The sequence below is a fragment of the Phalacrocorax aristotelis genome, chromosome 1 (assembly GCF_949628215.1).
Source record: "Phalacrocorax aristotelis chromosome 1, bGulAri2.1, whole genome shotgun sequence".
NCBI lineage: Eukaryota > Metazoa > Chordata > Aves > Suliformes > Phalacrocoracidae > Phalacrocorax > Phalacrocorax aristotelis.
The window spans coordinates 76,855,507-76,882,730 of record NC_134276.1 but is presented as its reverse complement, the minus strand read 5'-3'; the positions used below and the strand labels follow the sequence as shown (position 1 = coordinate 76,882,730).

The 27,224-nt window shown below is 40.4% G+C and overlaps 1 protein-coding gene across 2 annotated transcripts in view; it reads left to right on the top strand.

Annotated features, from left to right (window-relative positions):
* The window catches only part of DHRSX (dehydrogenase/reductase X-linked), a 169,592-nt gene that overhangs the window by 84,266 nt on the left and 58,102 nt on the right, over positions 1-27,224 (top strand). Inside the window, exon 4 of one of the 2 annotated variants that reach the window (XM_075094855.1) lies at positions 21,365-21,466. The exons of the other annotated variant lie outside the window; for it this stretch is intronic. Coding sequence (XP_074950956.1) covers positions 21,365-21,466 — 102 coding nt within the window. The remainder of the gene's footprint in view (positions 1-21,364; positions 21,467-27,224) is intronic. 2 annotated transcript variants of the gene reach the window in all.

Here is a 27,224-nt window from a genome sequence, read left to right as displayed (position 1 = left end):
GCACTGATGTCTGGTGAATCATGTAAGATGTCAGGAGTGGACACATGAACTTTGAGGGGGGGGGGGGTGGTCAGAGCAAGCTTTTCTATCCAGACCACTGGTCACAGGTCCAATGGGATGGTGATGACCTGCTTAATGTTCCACTGATTGCTCTGAGATCCCCCCAGGCCTGGCAGATCATGGAACAGACATGTATAGCAAGATGTATGTTCAAACAATAGGACAGAGGTTAGGGCCAAAAGAGGGCTATCTGACTTCACAGGTAGCTGGAGGAAGTAGGACACAAGCTAGCAAGTGGTTGGTGCAGGTGTAGCTATCAGTAATGAGCAGAGGGATTTCGGTTACCCACTGTGGGTAAAGTCCCGCAAGCTTGCACAGAGCACCACTGTAGGAACTACCTGAACACTGGAAAAAAAGTTTTTCTTTCAGTGGTAGGTGCAAGATATGAAGGGTTAAGCAAAGAAGCATTGAACTCCTGATTCATGCTCCCATTGTAACAGAGAGTGTGGTAGAGGAGGCTGTGATAGGAGACTAGAAAGAGAAATCACAAGTCAAAAGAGATGCAATGGATCACTGGAAATTATGGTAGGACATACACATTGGTAGGACAATGTTTGATAATGACAACGAAGGAAGTACAAAAACATGTAGAAATTTAACGTAGGCTTGTATTAATATGGTTTATCAAACAGGAAGTCAGGAAAAATATTAAACGTTAAAGACATTTGCAGTCAGGACAGTAAGGTTTATTCTCATGGATACGTAGTTCCAGGTCTGGAGTTTGCTGCCAGGAAATCAGCCAGAACAGAGCAGCTACAGATCCATGATGTGCTGCTTGTGTCTGGGACGGTGCATCAGGAGCACTTTGATTCCTCTGATTAGAATGCAAGGCAAAAACAGAGGTGCAGCCCTCCAAGAGCTAGGTACTGTTTACATGTTGTAGTACGATGAAACTTGTTAGAAGTTTAAAAATGATTAATTACCATTTTAAAAAGGCAAAGAAACCAAAGAAACCTCTATTGCCCACAAAACCAGACCACTCCCCCCTGCCCCCCCAAACCCAACCCTCTTCATGCTCATTTTTTCTAATAGTTCCTCATGGTCACTGAAGCATTTTTGAGAAATAGTTGTTCAAAACTTTGCTGCCTAATTTACCTTCTTCCAACTAATTCAAGTCCAATTAACTGTTACTGTTATATTCTTTGCATTACTATAGCTTATCATATATTGTGAAACCTGTCTTAATTTTCTTTTCCATTCTTGACATATTTTATCTGGTTTTTTCCATTTGGTGAGATCGGCAACCTTTGCCTCAAAATACTGCCCATTCTTCTGTCCTCCCATTTTGCTTCCTATCTTTCCCCAAAGACCTAACAAAGAAGAAGGGGTTGTGTGTTAAAAAATTGCTGTGATATTTTTCTATATGTCCTGTACAGAGTACAAAGAGCATTATTTAAATGTGAACTTTTCCAAGCCTGTCATAGTGGATTTTTATCATGGATTGGTATGATGAGACTTAAAAGAATTTTAATGGCAGATTTTCCAGCATGGCTTAGTTGAATGTCTTGATATTAAATTTTAATCATCTCGAAGCTCTGTGTGGTGCGATGAAATTCAGCAGAAGTATGTTGTGCTAATAAGCAGCGAAGTGCTAATACCGAGGTGCTTTTTGTCTGTCTGGTATCAAAAAGGCTTCCATGAGCCATAACATGAAATAAGTTTTCAGCTACAAACTCAAAGCTCATCTGTTAAAAATAACTGAGGAAAAGGAGGACATCAGTGGATTCAGTGTTATTAGGATGACTAAAGGTGACAAAGATAAGCCACTGCTGTAGTGGCTTAGGCTTTCATATATCTGTGAAAAAGATAAATGATCTTAAGACCTATTTGGTGGTGTATACCCAAAGGAAATTAGGAAATATCAGTACCAACCTAGGTTGAATTCTATCTGAAATATAGAGTACTGTATTTCGGTAGTCCTGCTCTGCATGTTCAATGAAGTGAACACAAACTAAAATAGAGAAGGCTTTCTGAGGTAAACAGGGAGTCCGCTCTAACAAAAACAGACTAAATGAACTTGGCTGGTATTGTCCAAAAATAATTAAATGTGAGAGAGGATACTCATGCCGCCCATGGATATGTCAATTGGGCAAATAATAAAAACAGTACAAATAAATTTACAATAAAAGACAATTTACAAGAACAATGAGGTATAAACTATCCCTGAGTAGGTTTATGCCAAAAGTTAGTTTCCCATCAGCTGGAGAAGTGAGATTATGGATCAGGATTCCTGTAACTACTGGAGGAAAGACCTATTTCTAAAGCAGAATCTGATGAGTTTATGAAGGGATATGCCATAGTGCATGTGGATATACCCATTATTTGTGAAGGTGTGCTCACTCCATGCTTCCTAACTGTAACTGCAGATGGGTTGTTCGTACATAATCTTATACGGTAAAATAAAAATCAGAGTCTTCCGGCTCTTTTACTTTCTCTCCACAAACCCAGATAATACCATAAGCATCAGATAACATCTTTTATTGTTTATTATTGCAGTGATTTCTATAGCTCAACCAAGATTGGGGCTCCCTTGTGTAAATAGAAGGTGATTAAAGAACTACTTGCAATAAATAATTTACCACTAAGTCAGCCATTAAATTAATTTAGAAAATTGCTATTGTATTTTCAGTCATAAAAGTTCCTGATAATTATTTGTCTCAGATCAATTTTAGCATTTCAATAGAGAAAGAATTAATTATAAATGTAGATAATTATTTTGCTGTATTTTACCCTTCTTGATAAACTCTGGCAATTTTGCTTGCAAAACTGTCTGAAACCTTGGGTTCAAGCAGCTCTCAAACCCTCGAATAGTACTGAATCCTTTCTCCAGCTAATGCCGCATTTTAATGGATCAAGGACAGACACTGCTGGAATAAATGTGATAAGTGTCCAGGCAATAGCTCATAGGTTACAGATATGTATTCTGCATGGTCTGAGGATTTCTTAATGCTTTTTCAAAATTCATAACAGTTTTTCCCACTACATTCTTTTCAGGTAGATTGGGTAATGTAATATGAACTTTGAATTAGAAATTTTTCAGTTCCTCGCTTTGTTGTGAATCTGATAGTCTTAGCATTCGTTATCATCAGGGAACAAGTATGCCAGCCATCCTTGTACACATTGGTATGCTTCCCACATTGCCTTGCAGAAATGCAGAGCTGTGAACAGATAACTGAAAGTCCTAGCATTTGCCACACTAATGTGTTGTTACTTGCCTTCTTTGATGTTCTCACACATGATAGCTCTTCCTTTGCTTCAAAGGGATTCCACTAAACTGTACCTGCAGTGGGAATCTCTGAATCTCTCTCTTGGTAGGAAAAAGCATGCCTTTTCTATGGCTCTTCTAGTTGTGTGATGTTTTAAATATATAATCCATGTTTCATGATAATCTTTCCTGACTCACCTGCATACTTTGGTCAGGGTTTCTCATGACTGGTGGCTTTTCTAGAATTGTCTCTTATAAGGCTCTGCAGTCTGCGTTTTTCTTTCCAAGTGTTTGAAAGGAGTGAGATCTGCTCAAAATGTGAAAGTGATAAGTTTTGGTCACATGGACAATATTAGAGCTTTTCCTGCTGTTCTAGAAGTTGTTGAGTGATGTTGAGAAAAGCATATTTTAAAAACTCTTTTCCTATTGATTTGTATGCTAAGAAAATGAAGTGGGAATATCTATGTATGATCCAGTGTACTTTTAAGGTTCCACTAAACCAGGCACAGTGTTTGACAGGCATTTGATTTTGGAGCTACATTGGTAGAAATCTGTATTAAGCCATTGGATTTTCATTCCAAAATAAAGTTTCCTTCTTCCATCTTGCTTGTGCTTTGCCGAGCACTTCAGCTTTCAAGATTTTTTACCCAAGGTGCGTTGCAGAATTAATACCACTTGTATTTTTTTTTCCCCCAAAGAGTATTTCTATAAACATTCTTGGATTCCAAGTCTGACTGTTATTAATAGGTGACTTTATCGCAAGCTGACCACAGTATAACAGAAGTACCCAGATAACCTCTGAGAGAGCACGGATATGTTCTTTAAATTGTATAAGTACCAGCTGTAAGTTTCTCTCTTGTGTTGGTCATCAGTTTTGTCAGTTCCCACTAATAATGTGGTCTTATTTCTCCTCTTGTAGTTAAAACAAAATCTTGTAATTTAAAGTGACAGCTTAGATGGTTCTGCCAGGAATTGATGCACGACACACATTCTTCTTGAGATGGTATTTCAGACACTAGAAGGATTCCTCCCACTGTTTCGTAAGTACCAGATGTATCTCCTTCCTTCTCTTTTCACTGAAAAGCTCCAGAAGACAGGATTCAGTTGGAAGGAGGGATGTGCAATTTACGCCCTCCCTTCCCATAAGCAAAACCAAATTTTAAAGAAGAACTGAAAGAATACAAGTATGAAACTGCAATAGAGAAGTGGCACAGGGGATGTTGTGCTGGATTTCTGCTTCAAGCCAAGCTGTCCTACCAGGTATTGCACAAAATGCATCACGACCCTACTCCCACAATAAGAAGGAACAGCACACACTGGCCCTTCCTAAGAGTGGATTCACTTTCGCTGCAGAGCACAGTAGTCAGGAAGCCAAGGGCGCAGGGGAATAAGAAACTTCTCTTGTTGTGGGCAAACTAACCCCGTCAATCTCGAGGAACGTGGAAGGATGCTCCAAGCACGGAGTACAAATGCCTTTTGCTCAACTTCATGGGTGAAACATAACCTGTAACTTTTGAAATGTCATCAGCAGTCACTCACATACCTTGATCGCACCCTTTTTGCCTTTTAATGGTTGCTGCTCACTCCAACTGAGGTAAAGAAATTACTCGCTGAATATTGTAGCCACAGTTGCTAGTGATAAAATAGGTGTCAGCATTAGTAATTCTGAAAACAAAAAAAATTAATTTTTTAAAAATCTTTGCTGAGGTACTAGTTGCATACACAGGTTTTTTGTGAGGGTTTTGAAAATGGTCCTACGTTAAAGTAATATAAAATCATAGCTGTGAGTCACAGCTTGTGCAGAGACAATATAACTTCTGCTTATGTTAAGAAAATATAACTCAAAAGGGTAATGATCAAAACCAGGTCGATTAGAGCTAAAGAATGTAGTAATTTGGAACAATGCAAGTCAAGCACCTTAAAGCGTTTGTTTTCTGTTAGAATTTTAAATCTCCTAAAAAGCATTACCAAGCTGTAACAAGTCCTTTATTCCACAAAAACAAAATGATGTGGAAAGTGAATATTGCCCTCCAGCAAAATTACATTCCAAGTTGCCCAAATGTCTTAAACTGTTCTCTGTTCTCTCTGGCTCGGGCTTCCCTTTCTTCCTCATTGACTTAGCCAAGGCAACACCAAAGAGATGTCTTCAGAGAACACAAATGCAGTGGTTTCCAAAATAGGAAATATTAGTGATCAATTTAGCTTTTTCTTCATGACTTTCAGAACAGTTTAGTAGAGGATGGGTGTTAATGAGCCTGAAGTCTTTCTGCGTCACCTCACTCTTTTTTTGAGAAGGTAATGTTAAAACAGAAATGCAGTCTGAATACTTTGGGAAGTCATCTGTGCAGACTGTTTGGATGTGTATTGTAGATAGCTGAGCCTATTAAAAAGGAGCAAATTACAACTTGCTCACTGTGAAGTTCAGTAACTTTGAAGATATGTTATTAGGCAGATACTGAACAGTTTGAGAAGGGACAGACGAAACTTTGCCTGGATAATGTCAGATGCATCTCTGCTTAGGAAATACCAATAAACTTGCAGTTTATAAATCTAAATATTTATCCAAGGAGACAGGGAGCAGAGAAATTCTCCAGTGATGTAATGAACAACTCTCCACCCCCTTGTTTATCACGCAAGATAGCAACTGTTGTCCCTCCTCCATTCTCATCAGAGGACAGGAAGATACAGCTGTGGCCACACGGGTTTTCCACATCTTAAGATAAATAACCACATGGAGAAGAAGTAGTATCCCTTTGTTTCTTGCTAGCTTCCCTCAGCTAATAGCTCATCAAGCTGTGAGGTAGCTCATCAAGCTGTGAGGTAGCTCATCAAGAAATTATAGGTTTGAGTCGTGAATGAGGAACTGTAGGGTCAGGCCCGGTGTCACATAGGAGGTCAGAAAGATGGGCTATACTAGTGCTGATCTGTGTAACACAGCATGGGGCAAGGCTCCCTCTTCTTGCCAGGAGCCCTAGGCGATAAGTGTGGGCATACTTCAGCCATTCTCGTGGGTTTTTTTCACCTTGCTCTCTGTAGGCTACATCCTTGCTGAGCTTTTTAGAAAGATTTTGAGGTAATTTCTGCCTAAAATATAATTGTCCCTCTATAATTCAGGTCAAGACTTGCATCATTTCCAGGCTTGCTGGAGAGGGGATGATGCCTCCCAGCTCTTACATGCAGCAGCGCTTTGTGCTGCTGCACTGTGCCTGCAGCCAGTGGAGAGCTGCTGCCAGCAGCTGGGAATGGGATATATTTCTCAGGAAAGCAGAAGATGGTGGGTTTTTGTAAGCACAAACCTCCTGAAATAAGATTTCTTCTGGAGAGAGTGGAGATTGGGGGGAGAAGGTAAGGGAAGATGAGAGAAGTGAAGTGAGTGTGTATGAAGGATGATTGGATGGGGATTAGTTCCTCCTTTGATGATTTTGGAGACTGGGCAAAGTCCTTAGTTTTCTGCATCCATTAAAGCTGTCGGGACAAGCAATATGCCGAAGTCGAATACAGGTTGGAGGGGTCCCTTGGGAGAGTACCCTAATGTTTCTGAGGCTAATATTTGGATTCAGTGTGTATTTCTAATCCAAGCATCATTTGTATATTAAAACTGTTTCAGAGCTCAGGTGGCATCTGGGCATTTGCCTCTTCACATGCACTAGCTACCACCACCATTACAGTGCAGATGGCAGTATGTCTGCCTTGGGGGTATAACTTATAATAGAGAGTGAAGGTCTGCAGTTGCCAGAAATTGAATTATCAACAGCCAAGGGTCTGAAAAAGTGGAAAAATTAAATAGAGATAAATCACAGAGCATTGATGGCTGCCATCCAAGTAGTCTGAAAGAACCAAATAACAAAGCAGCCAAGCTGCTAACCCAAATATATAATTTACCCTTAAATTAGCGCTCTACCTGCCCATTAAAAATGTGTTGTTCCAGAGCTTTATACACAGCTAACCAAATTTACTTTGGCCCCAAAAAGAGTGGTCGAGGAGATCTGTGTCACTTATGAAGTAACTGGAGGAATAGCGTGGCCCCTACGCCCATGTGGGAAGCTGGGGCTAGGCGGTTGCTCCAACTCTTGCTGCGGTCCTGCTCCCTGCTTTCCCCCAGGCAGAGCTGACACACTTTCCCAGATAGGAACTGGACCAGCTGCGCTGCCCTTTCCTGGACAAGGGAGGGGAGGTGGGAAGGGGACCCACCACCCTAACCAATGTAGTGGTGTCGGAGGCCGGATTCAGCCCTCTACAGGTGCAAGTTGAGCTGAGCCCTAAACATAGTCTTAAGGAGGCACTATGGTGGGTGAGAATCTGCTAAAAACAGGCAGTGTGGTTTTTATATGTTGCGGCATGCTGCACCAAAATTTTGCATCAGAGCCTTTTGATCTTGCAGCGCTGCTAATCTGGGACTCTGCAGCGATTCAAAATGAATTCAAAAGGTAGCATTCAGATCCGGACCTGCTGTTAAAGTTAGTCTGCTAGAAAAGCATGCTCAATTGCATAAAAATTATTATCTGATTTCTTTGCCAATATGGGGGGGGGGGTTATCTTCCCCAAAAATGCTAGTTTGGCATTAAGCAGAAATCAAAAACCTTCATAAGTCCTCAGGTCCAGTATCCTGCCAGTTGCAGTTCTCTGCTCCCCTTCTTCAGAGTGTCAGGATCACAGCTATCACCATATTAGAAATAGTGATCTACAGTGACAAGAATTCCTAGCTTCTTCATTAACCAAATGCCGATAATACGTCAGGAAATGTAGGAAGAATAATTCCATACATTATTAATTCCTTGCAGAGGATGCAAAATTAAGAAGAGGTTTGTCTTTCTGAGTTTATTTTCCTTTGGTGAAAGAATGGAAAAAAATCCCTTTTACCTATATTTGAGTCATACTTGTGTATAAGAAGACTAACGAGAATCTATTTTTTCCCTCCCCCCTCTTAAAGGCTTGTCCCTGAAGGGTATGCACCAAAGGAAAAAACAGTACTGTGGCTATTGCCTCAAAAAAGGCAGACCTGTCTACCCACAGCTGTTTTCCTCCCTGCAACCTAGAGAGCAGATGCATACAGAAATAGATTCATACACTTGTTATGCTTTTACCTTAGCTATACCTCTCTGTTGACCAATCCAACATGCTCATCTGCATCACTATAGCACGACTAACTCATTGCTCTGTACCTTGCACCTCTTCTGCCCCTGAGAAATTCAGACCTGGAGGAGTATCTCACCAACACTTTTTTAAAATGAGTTTACCTGATGAAAGTATCTCTAGAAAGTCCAAAGACTGAATGGGGATGCAACCACTGATCTGTACAAGTAGTCCTTTCTCTAGAGCTGGCGTAAAGCGCAGTGGCAAAGACTGTCATGCACAAGCGGACTTTTGAACAGGAGAAAGGCTTAAGTATCCATTTTTTGTTCACCTGGTACCTTCCCTGAGCTGTATGTTTAGAAATTTTTTTTTGTTTTGCTTTTCCTGAAAAGGGGGTTTTATGAAGTTGAAAGTATCTGTTTCTGTCCTAAATAGTCCCCAAATGGGAGTGTACCCTTTCTAGTTGGACCTAGCCTTCCCAGGGATAATTTTTCTGATGAAAGGAAGAACTTCCACAAACTGTCTAATGAAAACAGTTATCAGCATGAGCTGAGACTGGACAATACACAGGATGCACATTCCTAGGAGTAAGAATTACTCAGATGTCCAAAAGTCAGTCTGCCTTCAAGAACAAAAATACCAGAAGCACTAAATACTGAGATGGAGGAGAAGAACCCTGTGGCATCCTGCTCAGTGGCTCTGGTTTACATTGCCTGAAATTCCAGGTCAACATTAGCAGGGAACTGTTATGAAAGATAATTGCTTTAAAGCCCCTTGCTAAATAAGGGCACTGCATTAGAGTGATCATGTTGAAAGTTCTGGAGGACCAGCAAGACAGGTGAGATGAGAAGAAGAATAGGAAAGTAACAAAAGAGGATTGGGGGTGGAGGGGAGATCTAAAGATGAATTGATCTCAAAAGAAAAAAAAAAAAAGCCTTTCTTATAGGAATACAACCCTGAAAATAATAAGAAATACCTATCTGTATAGAAGTAAAAAGAGAAAGGAGGTGGAGTCCAGCACACAGGGCAGCCTCTGAAGCAGCAATCAAGAGACTCTGGTTCTATTCTTGGCATTTTATTCTTCTGCACTTCTTTCTCCTATCACTTTGCAAGCTAGTAAGATATCTGCAGCAGATTAGTAGCTGCGAGAGCTGTGTGATTTATAGAGCAGCAGCAAAACTGCCAGTTCTCACCTGGGATGCATAGCTATACAGTCATTATTTTAGAAATTATAATGTCTTGCAGTTTGCTGAAGCTTGGTGTCAGTTTTCTGCATGTACATACACAGTGACACCAAACCCAACCGCCACAATTATCTTTTCCTTCTTTGACTCTCAGGATGCGTTTGTCAATTACAGTGCGCAATTTTTGTGTTGAGAAGTCACAGCTATTTCAGAGGCATTCACGATATGAAAAGAATTTAAACACTCCCTGCAAGACTCCTTATCTTTTTCCAGCATGAATTTTCTTTGTGTTACCCAGCTATCTGTGAGCCTTTGGCAAGATCCTCCTGGAAGTTCTCATTCTTTTTTTTCTCCTAATCTTGAGTATGATGAATAACACTGAGTCATCTGCGCGCATGCCCAGTTCTCTGATTTTTCTCTCGTTCTCTGTTTGTTCGTTAATAGTTGAAACTGAATGCTGGGATTCAAATCACCTAATTTTTGAGGTTTATAATGCAGAGGTTTAAATCTGAGTCAGTGTCCCTAAGCTCCCTTTGCAGTCTGTGGAGAGGAATAAACAATTGTAGGACATGATTCATCTCATCTTAAACTAGATTTGTGAAACAGGTCAGATGAATCATATCTTAGGAGCCCTCTACAGACCTAAGCTTGCTTAAGCATGAAAGAGAAACAGCCTAGCGTCAGATCTGAAGAAAAGGAAAAAGTAAGCCTATACATCCTGATTCTTAGAGGAGTGGGAAAGAATGACAGCATTGCTACCCAAGGTTATTTATGTTACTTTACCATAACCCAGATAACATCGCTGGTATAGGTTGCCATGAGCCAGGGCAAGCAATTACACCAGGAGACCTTTGTGGAAGGAGCGAAGAGGGGCAGGGGTATGGGGGGAGAGCAGCCTTCCCACCAGGTGGTCAGAAGCCAGCTTAGATGTGACTAACCTGGCCCTAAAGCTGCACGACTGATGGAAGGGGCAGCACGTCCCTCTCACGTTTCCTCCACCCCAGCTCCCTGCTCCTGCTGCCTCCCCTCTGCCAGCTCTGCTGCCAGAACGGGCGAGTGACCTGCTGATCCATGTGAAGACTATCCCCAAAGAAAGAGAAAAATGAGAAAAAAAAAAAAAAAAAAGGTGTCTGAAGCTGGATCTGAGAGATGCTCAAGCTTGCTGCATGGGTGCTAGGACTGACATGGGGACAAAAGCATAAAATTTCTGGGGAAAAGGAAGGTAGTGTTTGCAGAACTACCCAGTGTTATGGGTAAGTCTCATGTCTAGAGCAAAAGATGTATTCTGGGCAACTCAGGGTGATTCTTGCCTGGAGCTTGGGAATATTATTCACTGCTTCTTATATTTATTTCCTTTGAGTCTGCAAGGTTTTTGTCCCTGGAGTACTACAAAGCAGAGACACTATCAGCCTTTCTGTGTTACTTCAGAGGGCGTGGAGCAGAATATTTGCTGAGGTGTTTTTGTGGTAATACCAAAGCTTACTACAAACATACTTCTTCACTCTGGAGGTTTTTATTTTGGTGCTTTTGAAATGGTAAGCAGCAGTACTCAGAAAATACATGTCCTTTTCAGGAAATGTAGCCAATGGGAGAGTTGTTTTGCCATCACATAATGATTCTCTGGTTTTAAAGTCTGGCCAGGAATCGAAAGTTGATGTCACATGTGAGATACCTAGACACTGTACTGACAAACATTCCTACTGGAAGGGATTTTTTTTCAGATCTCCATGTATTTGATATTGGTTTATGGAAAGAAGCTCCTGCACAGCAGACTAGGACATGCTGGTTGCATTCTGAGTTTTGACTGAAGCTTTTGATACTCGCCATAAAATAGCACAGAAGGCCTAATCTATTTTTAAAAATTGTTAATAGCAGGCAAAATTTAAAAGACTGAAGGTCACAAGCCACTTCGCATCTCTTGATAATTACACCCATGAGAGGACAGGAGAAGCCAGACCCGCACCGATGTCGACCAAGTGGCCCAGCTCAGTTCTGGGCTACTGTGGGAACTAGGGTATCATCAGCTGTGAGCTATTTCAGTCCAAAAGCAGGCTAATTGGATTTGGAGGTTCATCACTGTAGCAACTAAACCAAAAAGTGTGTTCTACTGATATTCTGGCTCTAAGAGTGCCTGTAATTAAGGTAGCCTTGTTTTAGAAAACCCTGACTTTCTGAACAGCCTCTTCTTCACTGAAGCTCGTGTTGATTCTCTCTCCAAAATGAATTTACTGGGAATGTGAGGGCTTCCTTTTTTTGTTTTATAAGGTGAAGAAAGTGGACTTTCACATTAAAAAATAAATAAATTAGTGAGGCTGAGGGAAGCAAGATTTAGGGGTGTAAAGATGTGAGCAAGGTAGCTAATTTGAAACTAAACTAAGTTTGACAGGGTTTGGCTAGCTTGGAGAAAAATGTTTTGAATAAATAAATTAAACTTGCTTGTGAACAGTAAGCTGTTTATATAGAAAATAAATTCTGCAAGTCAAGAGGGGAACAGCTCAAGAGGAGTGCTGTTGCAAGCTTTAGTCAGGGTACAGGTCTAATAAAATATTCTGAAGGAGAAGGCTGCCAGCGAAAGATAACTGGGCATTCTTTTGTCCTCACTGGTACTCTTTCATATGCCTGTATGTGTCCTTGATCATCAAATTATGCAAGTGATTCGATATCTTAACTTCTAAGATGTGCAACCCTAGATGCATTGGGAATGTGCAAGCCCAGAGCTGAGGAACTGGAAACAAATGATAGCTCCATATACTTTGCAGAACTATACCAGTTTAAATCAGTTGAAGACTCAGCATCTTTTCTAGGAAGACTCATGCTCCTAGCTTGCTCTGAAGTACATTTTCATTTTGTCATCTTGTAAAGCCTTGCTTTTATCTTCTTACTAGCTTTACCCTGTATTACTTCCAAAAAGCTCTTTACTTGAGTTCCATTCCTGATGGAAAGTGTCAATATGAGGACACTGTTATGTGTGTGTCACATATGTGCTGTATATTTTGGGGTTTTAAATGAAATATAAGTCATAGTGTAGAGATAAGCCACTGTAAGGAGTAAATGTCACCCAAGAAGAAAAAGAAACATATCTGCAATTCACAAAATATAGAGATGAAATTTAATATAAAAATCTGTTCACCAGGGAACAAGAGGAAAATACATCTGACAGTGTGTATAATAGGAATGCGGGTATTCTAAACCATCTCCTCTTACGTCCATAAATGATGAATCTTCAGATGCTCACTATGAGATCTTCTGTCCCTGTGAGGCAGAGGAATTTTACCTGGGCCTGTCCTCTTGTTTCTGGTCCCTGTGGAGGGACAAAAACATACTTAGCTGTGAACGGGATCAAGGCTGCCTTGCTCAATCCTCAAAAAGAGATATGAGAAGCTTTTCCATTGCAACATATGTTTTTTGCCAAATATCAGCCCCAGAGTGAAACTGGTGCAGGCATATCATTTTCCCACCATTTCTCCACAGGGCTTTAAATGGGCCTATGAAGCTGCCAAAATCATAGTTCCTTTCAACCTGTGTGAAGGCACACCAGAGGCTAGAAATTATGACAGAAGGGTTTCCCTAAGCAGTTGTTTAGTGGGCTAAACCAACATCTTCCCATAGGACTTTGTCTCTCTGCAGTCAGAAACCTGGGTGATGAGCACCTAAACTCATGAGGAGGAAGAGGGAGGTGGCATCTAATTCCCAGCAAACATATGAGGAAGTTCTGTGTGTATCTATTATTGTATTTGCTATTCTAAAAAAATAAAGCCTCCCCCCGCCAATAATCTGGAGGAAATTTTACCCATGGGAAACTGAGATAACCTTTCTCACCCTGGGAGCTAGATATGGATCTCACTGCTCTTGTGCTGCTGCCACCCCCCTAAGGTTACTCTGACAAGTTGACAGCAGCTTAGTTCTTTTCAAGCCCTGTGCCTAATGAACAGAAAGCATCAAATATTATACAGCAAAGCACTACTTTCATATCTGGAAAATCCAGAGCATGCTATAAGTCTGTATGAACTATACTAAAATGATAGCATATTTAAATAATATCCTACCTGGTGGTGCAATTAGCAGAGTCATGCATGGGCATTTCTGTTACTTTACATATATTTTTTACATGTCTAATCCTTTTTGTATTGCTGTTATGTCCAAGTGCTCTGGCAGGTTGATCTGTGAAGCCATTCAGGGGGCTGTCCTGCGATTAGCTGATATTTTGGCAGTAATGGGAAGTGCTGGTAGTGATGGAACTGTTCTTACCCTGGAATTTGTTTATTTTGATTAACCAGTACACAAGAGCTACTGGAGTGTTTGTTGAATTTAACAAGTTAAAGTATCACTGGACTATGCTACACGCTTGTGTTGTAGAAGTTGAAAGCAGCTAAGCCAGACTGCTCAGTTTCTGAGAGCAAATTAATTTTTTATTTTACTCTTCCACCTCTGAGAGAGAAAGCATCTCTCAGAAAGCTGAAGTCTTTTTTCCCCATTTCTCTTAGTACAATAGGTTAAGGCTACATGGTTAAGAAATGGCACCATGAAATGCCTTTTTTTATAACAGATCTTTGAGCAGACAATGCTCAAACCATCCTGGGGAAGAGAAAAAAATTACCCAGTGTGAACTTCTGTTTATGTCATGAACACCAATGGAGAGCTCTTTTCTCACTGAATAGCCTGGACGATGACACACAGAGGCTGTTCACAAAGGCTAACATTAGGCACAGGAAGCTAATCTCTTTAGACTGGCTTTAAAGCTAATGGCACTAGAATGGATGACTTGGAAAAGGAGCAGCTGAATTTAGGTGCTCTCACTAGCCTGCTGGAAGGCTGTAGACAAACTAGTCTAACTAAAGTTGTGAGTGTATCTTTTAATGACCGTACCTAAACCATATGTCTTTAAATATGCTCACTATTTTGATCCATGGCAGTGCACTCACATACTTTGCCAGATGGATGTGTTCCATCTGTCTTTTTCTTCAATGGCATATCACAAGCATCAGCTTGAACAGTAAATCTGTGCTAGATTTAGCCATGGTTTATTATTTCTATTAATAGTCTATGAAAGATCAGTGATCTGAAAAAGTGCCACAAAATTATTCAGACTAATGAAGGACAGAGGAGAAGACTCGGGGGGGACTTGTAAGAGGCCAAAATTTGGTTCACAATCACATACGTAAAATAGCTTGAAGGATTAGGAGCCAAAGTTCTGCAAACTGTCACCATATTCACAGCTGAAATTAAGGGTCAACCAGTGCCGCAGGTACGATTGCACATATTAGGATTTTCTGTGCATTAATCAATTTAATATTTAATTCCTGTGAATCTTGGCTGTTAATGCAGAATGGGGGAGATTCTGGAGTGCCTGTGGCATAGAAGCCAGAGAGGTCATCAAGTGCACGGCATAAATAGGAGACGCTGTGCTTGCTGCATTTATGATGACTGTCTCATTGTAGAGCTCAATATGCAGTTGGCTGGTACACGCCTTATTTACCTGTGGGTTTTTGTTTGTTTTTGTTTTCCTAGAAGTCCTTTCAAAGTAAGCATGTTACAGTCCTGAATACCATGCAATGTTCTGTCATCATGCGTGTCTGAGCAAAACTTGCATCCCAACCCTTGCTTTAGTCCCAGGCAATGTAGGAAAATTCTCTTAACAGGAGTCACGTTCTGTCAACGGGGGCTTGTGTGCTTCCACACATACCCAGTTTGTAGACTGATAAACCCTGGGTTTGTGTTAACAGCCTAGAAGCACTTTTGCATTTTCCACTCACAGTGTTGTCATGTGATGCCCACAGTTTTGAGCTCATCTGGTCAGAATTTCCCAAAGTTCATTCCCCTCCCTTGGTAGTCCTGTTTTGATTGAGAACAACTTTTGTTTTGGCTGGAAGATGTGTAAGCAGATAAGCAGAGACTGCTGAGAAAGATTAGTTGATTCTGGGACACCTTTCTTTGGGGAGAGGACCACAGGAGAAGGGAGATACCAAGCTTGTCTCTGAGGACTGCACCAGCGAAAGCCACTGTTTATTAGTGTCAGCAAGGACAGCACAGTGACAAAAGGGAAGGAAGCTCCAGTCAGTACTGCTTTATGTCTTCTCCTCCTCACAGTTCATGCTTTTTCTCTCCTGGGGTTTGCTCCACTTCATTTCCACCTGCCTCCTTCCTGACAGAGCTTCTCCAGCTCTGCAATGCAGCATCTATCGGTAGATAATTGCCTCATGAAGAGCACTTTCTGATAAAAAAACATCTCTGAGCATTGTCCAGGTGGTCAGAAGCATGTTCCATTCTTGCCTGAGCAGGACAACATTTCTTCTTGCTGCTGTGCAGATGCCAGAGTATAAGTCTGTGAGGCAGAACAGCAGATGATAGGCCAAATTCCTCACTGCCCTGTGTGGAGATGCGGCAGCCAGAGAGCAGTGCACCTGTGTGGAGCTTTTGCAACACGTTTTTGAGCATGAATATGTGACTACTGAGCACCATTTTTTATTATCTTCTCTAGGAACCATTCTTTGTGCCTTGCTGGAAAAGTAACTCTTCCTGCTGGTATCTTCAGAGATTGGATAGATGGGAAATGGGAGCAGGCAAAGCAATCCTTTCTGTAGTCCTCTTTCCACCATGAACTATGACTTCTCAGCTCCCTGCTACACTGGGCAGAGTTGCAGCTTTTCCTGGAATGGATCCCCTGCTTGTGTTTCTAAGACAAAAAAAAAGAAAGTGAAAACATGATGGAAAACTGCTTTGGCATAAGTAATAAAAAAAGGTTGACTCTGACTTATGATTTCTGCTGAAATAGAGCTGTAGCTGTTCATAATAATTTCAGGGTGACAAGTTAGTGTTGAATGCAGAAAAAGTGGTAGTTGATAGGTGGCCTCCATTTCATCTTAATCTGATCTAAATCAAACCTAAGTGACATAGTCTTTGCAGGAGCCCAAATGGTGAATTTTCCTGTGTTCAGCTGATCAAGGAATATCTCAGAAGTTACAGCCCCTGATCATTCTCTGCAATACCTTTCTCTTCTTTTTGCTTCTGAATTTTCCTTCCATAGTAGACAAAAATTCCTTTTTCATGCTTTTTATGCCTCTGTGATACAGACGCAGAAGAAATGTGCAACCACAGTCAAGTGGGCTGGCGTGGAAAGCAAAGGAGGGGAACTCTAGATGTTAAAAAGAAAGGTGTGAAGAAACAAATGGACATAAATGGGGAATTTGACCTCAAAGGGGAAAACCTGGGGAAGTGTGAACACTCAGGGGCTGTATCAGGCCCTCCTAATGCTGGGGCTCCTCTGGGCTCCTGTGAGGCTCACAGTGTCAGAAAGCTCTCCAAGAGACACTGGGTGCCTGTCCTTCAGGTCCTCTGACTGCAGTTGCCACAACTGCAGAGGGTTCACAGTGCAGGAACAGGCACTGAACTGTACAGGTGCTCAGTGGTGACGTGTGCGGTCAGCCGGTGTAGCTTTCTGGGATTCATACGGCCTTATTGAGGAGCAGCCTGAGAAACATCACACCGACTTCTCTGTTACTGAAAAGATGCTGCACCAGGCAGAAACATGTTTGAAAGAAAGCAATTAGGCAAAGCAGCAATTGTAGCACCATCATATACAAATCTATTCATATGTGAATAATAGCATAAGTGACTCTAGCTGTCTTTTGGAAAATTATGCTCCTTTTGTATTTTATTAGCTAATAACTTTCTGACAACTGAGTCATCAAATTACAATAAAATAATAGTAAAATATTTTTAACAGTGAATATTTTAGCCAGTGTCTGACAATTATGTACTCACTTGCTTTCATTAGAAAGATTACTTAGCTAAGAACAAAGAACATATCCACTAGAAGAAAGAAATACAGCCATGCCTGTCATTCTAGAAGTACATGAAACCAAGGGGAAGTATAGGAGAAGGAGAAATAAAATGGGATAGAGTTAGAAAACAGAGTACTTCAGTAGCATTAGCTGCAGATATTCTATATGTAGATTCTATTCACCATTTTTTGTTCTTAACGGCATACAGCAAATCAAAGGAACCAGTTAGTTTTGAAAACACACTAGTAAACTCAAAAGCATAATAATCACTATTGTCAGTTATTAGGTACTTGAATAATTTGAAATCTAGTGGCAGACAAACCAAAAAGGTAAGAAGCAACTTATCTAAATATTAATTTTGGCATACGTCTCAGTTTGTTTGTTGTTATTGCACGTATTTATTCTTTTTGTTTATACCTATCCCATAGAGAAAACCTTTTGCCGTCGTTGTTTCTGAAAAGAGATTCAAGTCACATTGCTAGTTCAAGTTCAGGTTTGGTCATTTGCTCACATTATTAAACACTGGTCTTCATTAAGACATTTTTAAAAAATGGCTTGATTAGTATATTTTTGCATGCTTTGAAATATTCTAAAAGCTAACCATTGTCCTTAACTTCTAGATGTGTAATTCTTCAGTACACTGCTGTAAAAAAATCAAATACTTGGACCATGGGACAAAGAACAAACTGGGTTTCTGTTCACAGCCCTGCCACTGACTCAGCACATGACTTGGAGCCATGTTTTGGCACTCTTTCTCAAGTGGAACGGCACCTCATTTGGCACAATGCTTGCGCCAATGAGACCGCCTCCCTGGCAAAGAGCTGCCACGCACGAATAAGCATGAACAAGGACTTTGGCCATTAATGTTTCTGCCCCGTGAGCAAAAAAAAGTTTGGGGTTTGATTTGTTTGTTTGTTTTCCTTTCCAAAGCATGTTCTGATCTTTTGATGGCAAGTGCTTTACAAATACTGAATATGATGACACGCTTCCCGAGTAAGCAAATAAATAAGCTTAGTAATGATAGCCTTGGCCTAGTATGCCATTACTCTGGGCACTGTGCAAGTCATAATGAAGGACAGCAGTTGCTCTGCAAAACTACAAAATTAAGGGAGGGGAGATCAGACAGAGGTAGGAAAAAGTTAATTCCCACAAAGGATGGGATTGTACCGGTCAGCCTGAAAACCACTCACCTTGGCACACTGGTTATCTAGCTGCCATTGTAGCTGGCAATGCAGAAAAGGACAATTCCGAGGTCAGATGAGGGGAGAGATTAAAATTTAGCTCAGTGAATGTCCTCAGGGGCCTGCTTTCCTTGCACGTTTAGTGTCATTAGCAAAATCCAGGATAGTCAATAATGTTGCCACCTTCCTTACGGGTGGTAAAGAGGTGGTTGGACTTTGCACTGCGCCACAAAATGCTGCAGCTAAGGAAAGTCCAATGCCTTCTCTACCAAGATGAATATGTTGTATGGAAAGGGACTTTTCCACTGGCATCATGAGTAGCTGCCTCCTAAGAAGCTGATTATGCTTTTCCTAATCTCTTTTCTTGATAAGCTGCCTGGAGAAGTAGAGCAACAGCAGAGTCAGCATAAAGCTTCGCCTAGGTCTTTACTCCATTTGTTGTTGCTCTAGTTACTAGTAAGATAGTTCAACGAGGTTTTGTTCATCTGAGCAATTACAGTGCCGTTCATGCGGCTTTATATAGCTGCTAAGCCACAAGAGGTATGACCTGAACAGCTCTCTTCTTTTACAGTACTTAATAACTTTTGCATTTCCTTACTACCTCCAGATGCATGACATAAGTGAAATTAAACAAAATTGCAGACGCCCTAAAGATATATAGGGAGCTCAAGAAATTGTCCAGTGTTATTCATGGGCCAGTGTCGTTTAAATGGTATGACTTTTCAGCCTTTGCAAAAAAAATGTATTTACATTATCTTAAAACTGGAACCTAACCTTGCTTTTTTTTTTTTTTTTAATGGAAAAGACCACTGTGTAGTTCATATAAATTCACTAAGACAATTTCAGAGGATTAATACTGTCTAAGTTCAAAATATATAAGGATTATTAAAGCCCTGTATTGTGTAAAACTGAAGGGAACTTAAGGAACTGTTCTTCTGGAAAGGATTTTAATAAAAGCCGTGATTATCTTTTGTTATTTAGCTTGTTGTTGTGCCTGCAGGTCTTCCTAAACTCTTACTGTACACTGTAAAGAAGCATTATAGCTTACAGCCTCAGTTGTGACAGGCTGAAATGGTTTGGTGAACATCACTGATGGACCAGGGCAAAGAGTAATGGGAAAGATCTTTTACTGCAACCTGTGCAGGAGCCTGTTTACCCAATAGTTTAAAGTTCTTGTCAGAAAGGCTTTCCTTAGCGTGTGCGAAGAACTGTATATTTTAAATTTTCCTTTCTTTTAAAGGTTGTTTCTTTCATAGGAGGAGGTTGGGGAAGCCATGTGAAAGGAAGTGGGTGGCTGTTCCTTCCCACAGAGCACAGGGGAACAGCCCTCAGCCCGCGAGGTGGGAGGGCGGAGTGGAGCAAGGAAAATTCAGTGAGGGCCCCGACCCCCAGTCCTCAGTTGTCATGGCTGAAATCAGCCTGGGGACTGGGCTCCTGTGCAGAGGCTGCCACAGCTCAGGAAATCTGGCATTTTGTTGTAATTAAACTGGACAGTAAGGACTCACATTTTCTTGCTTAAAACATAGCTAATGCAGAAACAAACCAAAAGCCTGGCATGCAATATGTATACTTTCTAAAAGGCTAGAACAGGTGGAGGAGGTCACAATTTTCTTTCTTTTTCCCCTTTGCAGAATTGCAAAAGAATTTGGATTTTTTTGTGTGGGGATAGCTACTGATGTTGTGGGGGACACCGCTTGTTTTCATTTCATAACCCTGGTCATGGCCGTCATGCAAGGCAAGGCAACCAATGAAGCAGTGCTGTAAGAGTCAGGGGGTGAAAGCTGAACAACTGTGATAGAAGGATAATTTTCAGACCTGGTGGGTTTATATTTGGGGTTTTAAGTAATCTTTTTTATTTTAATTAATTAATTTTGTAGTGATGTAGTGAAGGTCGATGGCTGACTAATGCTTTGAACAAAGGATGCTGTTGTTAGAAGCACGTTTTCTTGGAAACAAAAACATACCAGCATTAAATATATTTTGAGACAGTGACACCCTGCCCCTTGACCAACATCACTGGTGTAGGCAGACTGCCCACCCACTGTCCCCTGCCACCCTGCCCCTTGACCAGCATCAGCAGCGTAGTCAGGATGCTGCCTGGAGTATCCATGTGAAGTACGATCCTCTCAGATCACACTGCCACCGCTGGAGCCAAGGGGCGGCGTGACTCTTACCCGCATTCAAAAGGCATTTACGTGACTGGTTGTTGCTGCCAGGTGACCCAGACGCCAAGTGTCCTTGGATGTCCAGTAAAGCCACAGCATCACTTATGATGTCACGTTTGCTATCAATGATCAGATGAGTTGTCATATGGGCATTCTGTTGCTCATCTTTCCTACTGCCTCAAAAAAGCTTTGGTTGATAACGTGTTGTCAGGCTCCATCACTCTTTGGGCCACAGACACTCAGCAGATGATCTGGAAAAAAACATAGGGCAGCGTATTTGGCATCAGAAACACAGGGAAACATTGTGGTGCCCAATGTGGCTTCTCCTCTCCCCATTTGATTTCCAGCTCCCACGTCTTGTTCATCTCAGCGCTGAAGAGCTGTAGCCCCTCTTCCTAAATGGTAACAGTAGTAAAAACAGTAGGACTGGGACATATTTGCTCTGTTTATTACCCTTCTTCACCTCCTGGCAGCAGCATTCCTCATATTTGCTCCATGAAGAATCAATCATTTCAAAATAGAAATGAAGGAAGGAGAAAGAAGGAACCTTCTGGGACCAGCTTCACCCATAATCCTCAAAAGCTGGGTTTACTTTTAGAGTCTTTACTTTCCTGGTGACATTACCACAGGAGTCCTTGTTGATGTCTATGAGTGTGGTTTTATATCATTGTAACTGACTTAACTCTGGTTTTGTTCATCTCTTCTTCTCTCCCAGTGGAGTTTTTATACTGTGATTTGGCTTCCATGAAGTCTATACGGCAATTTGTGCAGCGGTTTAGAGCAAAGAATTGTCCACTCCATGTCCTGGTGAATAATGGTGAGTTCTGTTTTTTTCTTCACATATCTGCAGGGGAAGATGTGACAAATGGGGCTCTTGTCTATCACTCCACATTTCAAACTGATTATCTGAACCATACAGCAGGTCACAATATGGCTGCAGTAGCAGGGATGTCTTTCTAGGAGTTAAATTGCATTTTTGGAGAGATTTTCAGCTGAGCAGACTGAACACTTCAGTGCCACCCCTGCTTGTGATGTTGTTGCAAGTCTTGTTCCTTTGCTGTGTTTTGTAGCTCTCCAGCACTAAAAATCATGCAACTGCACAAGAATCTGAGCATCCCTAATAAAAAAAAAAAAAAAAAAGGAAAGTAAAGTTGTACTTTAAGTCTGTAGAAAGCCTGTCCTTTCACCTTCATTTACTTTCTCTCCCCTTATACTTTTCTCTGTGTGAACACATGCATTTACTGTGGCTGCCTGGTGAGCTGGGTTGAGGGATTAATCTATCTGAAATATAATCTAGCAAATTATCCAGTGACCTCAGAGCAGTCACTGTTTAGGTCAAGGTGCTGCTGGGAAGTTGTCCATATTGCTGTGTCCTCAGTGGTCAGAGAACAAATTAAAAGGACAGCATTTATCTTGCATTCATACAATTATCAAATGAATCTCATTACTCTTAGGGATTTTAACTTTTGTTATTCACAGACTTGCCATCTAATTACTTTTTATAGCCACAGTATTTTTGGAAACCAGCCCATACAATAATTTTCCTCCAAAAACGCTGCATACTCCGCATACACTTTCCTAAAGGGGAATTTTCACCTGCCTATTTAACTAGGGGAAAAACCCACCAGCAACAATTTAGGCTTCTTTTAGAAGTTTTCTCCTGTTATATGCCGCTGTTCTTGTTTTCCCAATTATTTGCATGTATTTTTATTAAGACATCCCAAGAAACATTTTCTATTTTCTGTGCACCCTTCCGTCCTATGAGGGCAAACGTGCTGTAAATAAATGGGTTTGTTACATTCATTGATGCTTGAAAGAGCTCTTAGCAACGCAAGCAAATATTGCAATAAAAATTCAAGAGTATTTTATTTCCTGATTGATATGAAACATTCATTAAATGTTCAATTAAATGTTCATTTTTATTTGATTAGTCAAAAAAGCCTACGATTAGTATTTTAATTGTGCAATAATTAAAGGTAGTGTATATTTAATCCTGGTTACAAAACCTTTCCAGTTTTACAGCCTGCTTTTAAAGATGGAGAGTACAAACTGTTACACAGATAGGAACAACACTATATGAAGAAACAGCATCTTGTGGAAAAAAAGGTTTTGAGATCTATGCACATGTCAGGCATCCCCTGTTGTCCGCATGAGCAAAGCCAGGACTGTGCAGCAGGCGCTTGGGGGCACCTTGTGGGAGAAGTGATGGGTCTGAAACAACAGTCCAGCTGGAAATCCCTCTTGAATAAAGGATTTTGTTCTGCCCTAGCTGCTGCTGAAGCAGGATGAATGAAAACTGCAGTTAAATATGTTTTCTTAATCAAGAAACGAAGTTATATGAAAATAGATCTTCTAATGTGCCTAATATGTTATGAGACCAAAGAGCGTAGGCCCAAAGCTTCTTTTAAGAAAGAAGCTTCAGGCTAATATTTGCTTGAATCAGTCTATATTTCTGTGTCCTGCAAGAAGGGCATTTGATTTCACTTACGCTTGGTTACCAAATACAGTTGGCAAGAGAAATCTGTTTTTGAGAAAATTCTGTTAGAAACTACAATGAAATGAAGGGTCCAACTCTGCTTTTTGCTGAATCTTTAACAGAATCACTGAAGTGATCACGTCCAAAGCTGCTGCAAAGACTCCCATATGATTAGGTTAGTCTCCCACCATTACCTGGCAAGTCACCAGCCTCCATTTCTGAAAGGTCTTTCCCATGTTTTTTTTTTTAGTCCTTTTTGTTTGCTCTTGTAAATAATCTGTAGCATTTAGTTTTGTTACTAGTTTCATAGTGAAAGCCCAAGTGATTTCTTGGTACACAAGAGGAAAGTGAACATACCTAATGGAGGAGAAATGGCCTGATGCAAAAACCTTTGAACAGCTTCTCTTGGCTTTCAATCAGTGTTGAGTACCTCCAAGACAAATGCTGACGTTTGGGCTAACTGGTAGGCTTTTCTTGTTCCCTTTGCCTTCGTCTTTACTTTTTTTATAATTTTTTTTTCACTGTAATGCCATGCACAAAGGAGAGACTTTCAGTCCATCACGGACTGCAGAGCTGGAGGCACTACTCACTCAAAAGCCTCATCACAGTTGCCAGCTCCACTGCCTTCACTGCTTGATCTCTGGGACACAAGCTTGGGTGCCTGGAAGAGGACAATGCTTGCAATGTTTAAATGTCTGATGGGAATGAGTTGTCGGGCATGCTGTCAGTGAGCGTGTACGCTTTCTGTCAGAAAACTCTGTTGTCAACAGGAGGACATTTTGCATGACCATAAGATGTCTTGCAGGACATCTCATAATGACATGGCTGATTTTCTTATGTCTGAGCGTATGCATCTAGAATAGTAGGTTTCTTAATATTACCTATTACTTTCTTATTTCTTGTAGATCTTTAAGCTCTAGCATTCTTAGTATGAAGAGGTGTTTTTATTTTTTAGCGTATAGGGAAGAGCCTGTGGGACAGGTATCTGCACAATGCGTTTTGTAGGCAATCACATACTTTTAAGAGTCTGACCCAAAGACTGTTGGGGCTAATGGAAAATCTCCATTAGGTTTTGAAAATCATATTTTGTGTGGGTCTCATGACTTCTGAATCAGACCATTGGCAACCTAATAAGATTTTTTCTCTCTATCTTCATAGGATCTAGCGTTTTACTATCAAGGACTGTACAATTTTGTTACATTTAATGTAAAAATGCCAAGAACTGCTAAATTGCCTTTTTTTTTTTTTTTGCACACCATATTAGTATTATGCAATTGCTTTAAATTGAAATCTTTTAAATTAATATAAACATTTCTATACATTAATGATCTTTCCACATCTTACCTCCATGAATATGTATCCTGTATGTATGTGAAGGTATATGATATTTGTTTCAGGCTTGTGTGAACTTGTCAAAAACCCAAACATTTTGAGATTAATTGAAAAAAGTTCTAACATTATACAATAATGCAAACTATGAAATTAACATCAAAATATTTTTAAACACAGGTGATTTAGCGTGAATTACTGTGCTAGGTAAATAATCAGTACTACATGTCTGACTGAAGATCATTATGAAATTCAGCAGTTTTCCAGGTCACTGGTGATTTTTAAGAAAAATCACTTGCCTAGCTCAAGGATCTGGTTGGAAATTAAATTAATACTAAAATCCTGAGGTTCAAGGCATTCTCCTAGAGCTAGAGGCCCAGGTCCCACAAAAATTTCAATAAGGTTTACGTATCCAACTGATTCAGGCACTTCAAGAAGTCTTATGTGAACATTCAGGGTGTTCAAAATGGTGATTAGTGCACTAGAGTCACCTTTCTTTTTGTTATAGCTGATTTTAGCATATACATTTAACTTTCTAATTTCTAATTTAAAAGGAAAAATTTGGTTGAATGCACGCATTATTTCAGCTGACAAATAAAGGCCTGTTGTTCCATTCCTATGCTTTCTGCATTGGTAATGTGCATGCTCAGCTCTTGGTTTTTAAAATAAGCAAAACATATTAAATATGCAAATAGAGTATTACATAAACATTTTTTTAAAAAAGGATGTGCTAGTGCTAGTGCTAAAAAGAAAAAAAATGCTATGAAACAGAAAACAGATTCATTTTCTGTGAAAAAAGAAAGTTAGCTAAATGGCTGAACTATGAGCCACAGAAAGATGGATGGAGTACAAGCAGTTTAGAAAACTTAATCTGACAGAAGGTCAGAAGAATATGTCTTCTAGTCTGCCAATTAGCAATTGGTGCCATTTTTTTTGTTTTTGAAAAGAACTGTGTACAGTTGAAAAGCATTTAGCAAATTACAGCATGTAGACTAGTGTAATTACTTAATACTTTCATTAAAATGGTATTGCTGTTGAGATGCATTAGAAAGTCTGCTATCTTCCTGTGGTTGCAAAAGGGACAGATAGTAAAACACTTCATAAAATTCCATGAGAAGTAGTCACTGTTTCATGCCAGAAAGGATTTTTCTAACCTGAAGTCAGTCATTTTCTCTGCATGCTAGAAACGGTTCTCAGCACCTTGTGGTTAATATTTTTACTTATACATTGTTTACAGTACTTAATTATCTTTAAACCAAGAGGGCTAACGTCAAAATCACATCTTCAGTGATAACAGGATACTTATGGATACCAAACATGCACGGTCTAACTCATTAACAACGAAATACCAGCTACCGTCTCTGCTGCAGTTCATTGAATGGTTTGTGATTTTGGCTACAGGTTAGGAAAGGAGAGGGGGAAAATGGTGAGGACATTTAGTATATTCCTTGGCATGCACACAAACACAAAAAGAGAACTTAGAGATTTCAGGACGTTATTAGCCTGTTGTAGACAGATTACAGTTAATATATTTCAGGTTGAAGCCTGTCTAAGCCAATTTAAAATCAATATTTCTGAACTGCTGGCTAATTCAGATGTTCATATTTCATACTTTGTGGATCATCTGAGAAATAAGTCTCTGTAAGCTTCCCTCTTTAGTTCCTAGGGCACAGTAAAAGCTGTATCAGTAGGTAAGTATGTGAAATATATATATATTTTTGTGTGTTACCTACACACAGTTCAGCCATGTGCAGTTCAGCCATAATCCTTTGTAGGGAGCCATTTGAGTAGTCCCATGGATGCTGTCATGGTTGATCACATATTAAATTATTCTTGTGTTTGAGTATTTGCAGGATCAGATCTTCAGAAGAAGTGTGAGATTTGAGGGGTGGGAAGAAAAGGATATATCAAATAAAAGCAATTTTATAGGTACCTACCTATTTACAGGTATTATTGATTAATTAGGTTTCACTATAGTTACACTGCATTATCACAGTGGGATCTATGAAAAGATCCTGTCCCACTGGATTAGATAAGGGCCAGCTCCCCTCTCTATAGCAGCTACAGACTAAAGGAGAGACACCCCAGAGAAGTGGAAATTCACTAGAGAAGGCCTTGGGGGAAAGTTAGTGAGGAGGGTTGCTGTTGACTCCAGTGGAACTTGGATTTCATCAAAAATAACGCTTCTCCTCCAGCCACACAGGAAGGCTGTGGTGAACTCAGGATCTGATATCTCATGAATCTCATTCCAGTGTCTTCATTACAGCATCAACCTTCATCTTTATCATTCCTCAAAGAGAAGTTAGGGCAATATGTAAGCAAAGCTGAGATGGAAAAGGAGTAGAGGGACAAGAAGAACAAGAGAGGACGACAAGCAGAAGGGCAAGTGGCCCTTTACCTGTATGTAATGGATGATAGATACTAGACATCACGGAAGAGCTGGGCCTTTGGGAGATGTTTAGAGCTGGAAAAGGTAGTTTGCGGGGATGGGGGGATTGGCTTAAAACTGATATTGCATGGATGATGGGCAAAACTAGATGATGCGTAAGGACACTAACATGCAGCTTTAATGTGTTCTAAAATGAGAAGATATTCTCAGAGCCATATTTTTTGAAGTTCATTGCATGGCATTTACTCAGATTTTTCAGAAGAGATAATCTTTAGAAGAGACATGACTGGAAAGTATGGGGAGGCTGGCTGATCACACACTGCTCTTTACAGGTAGTAGGTGCCTTGGGTACTGAGAGTAACTGGTCTGGGCACCTGTGTC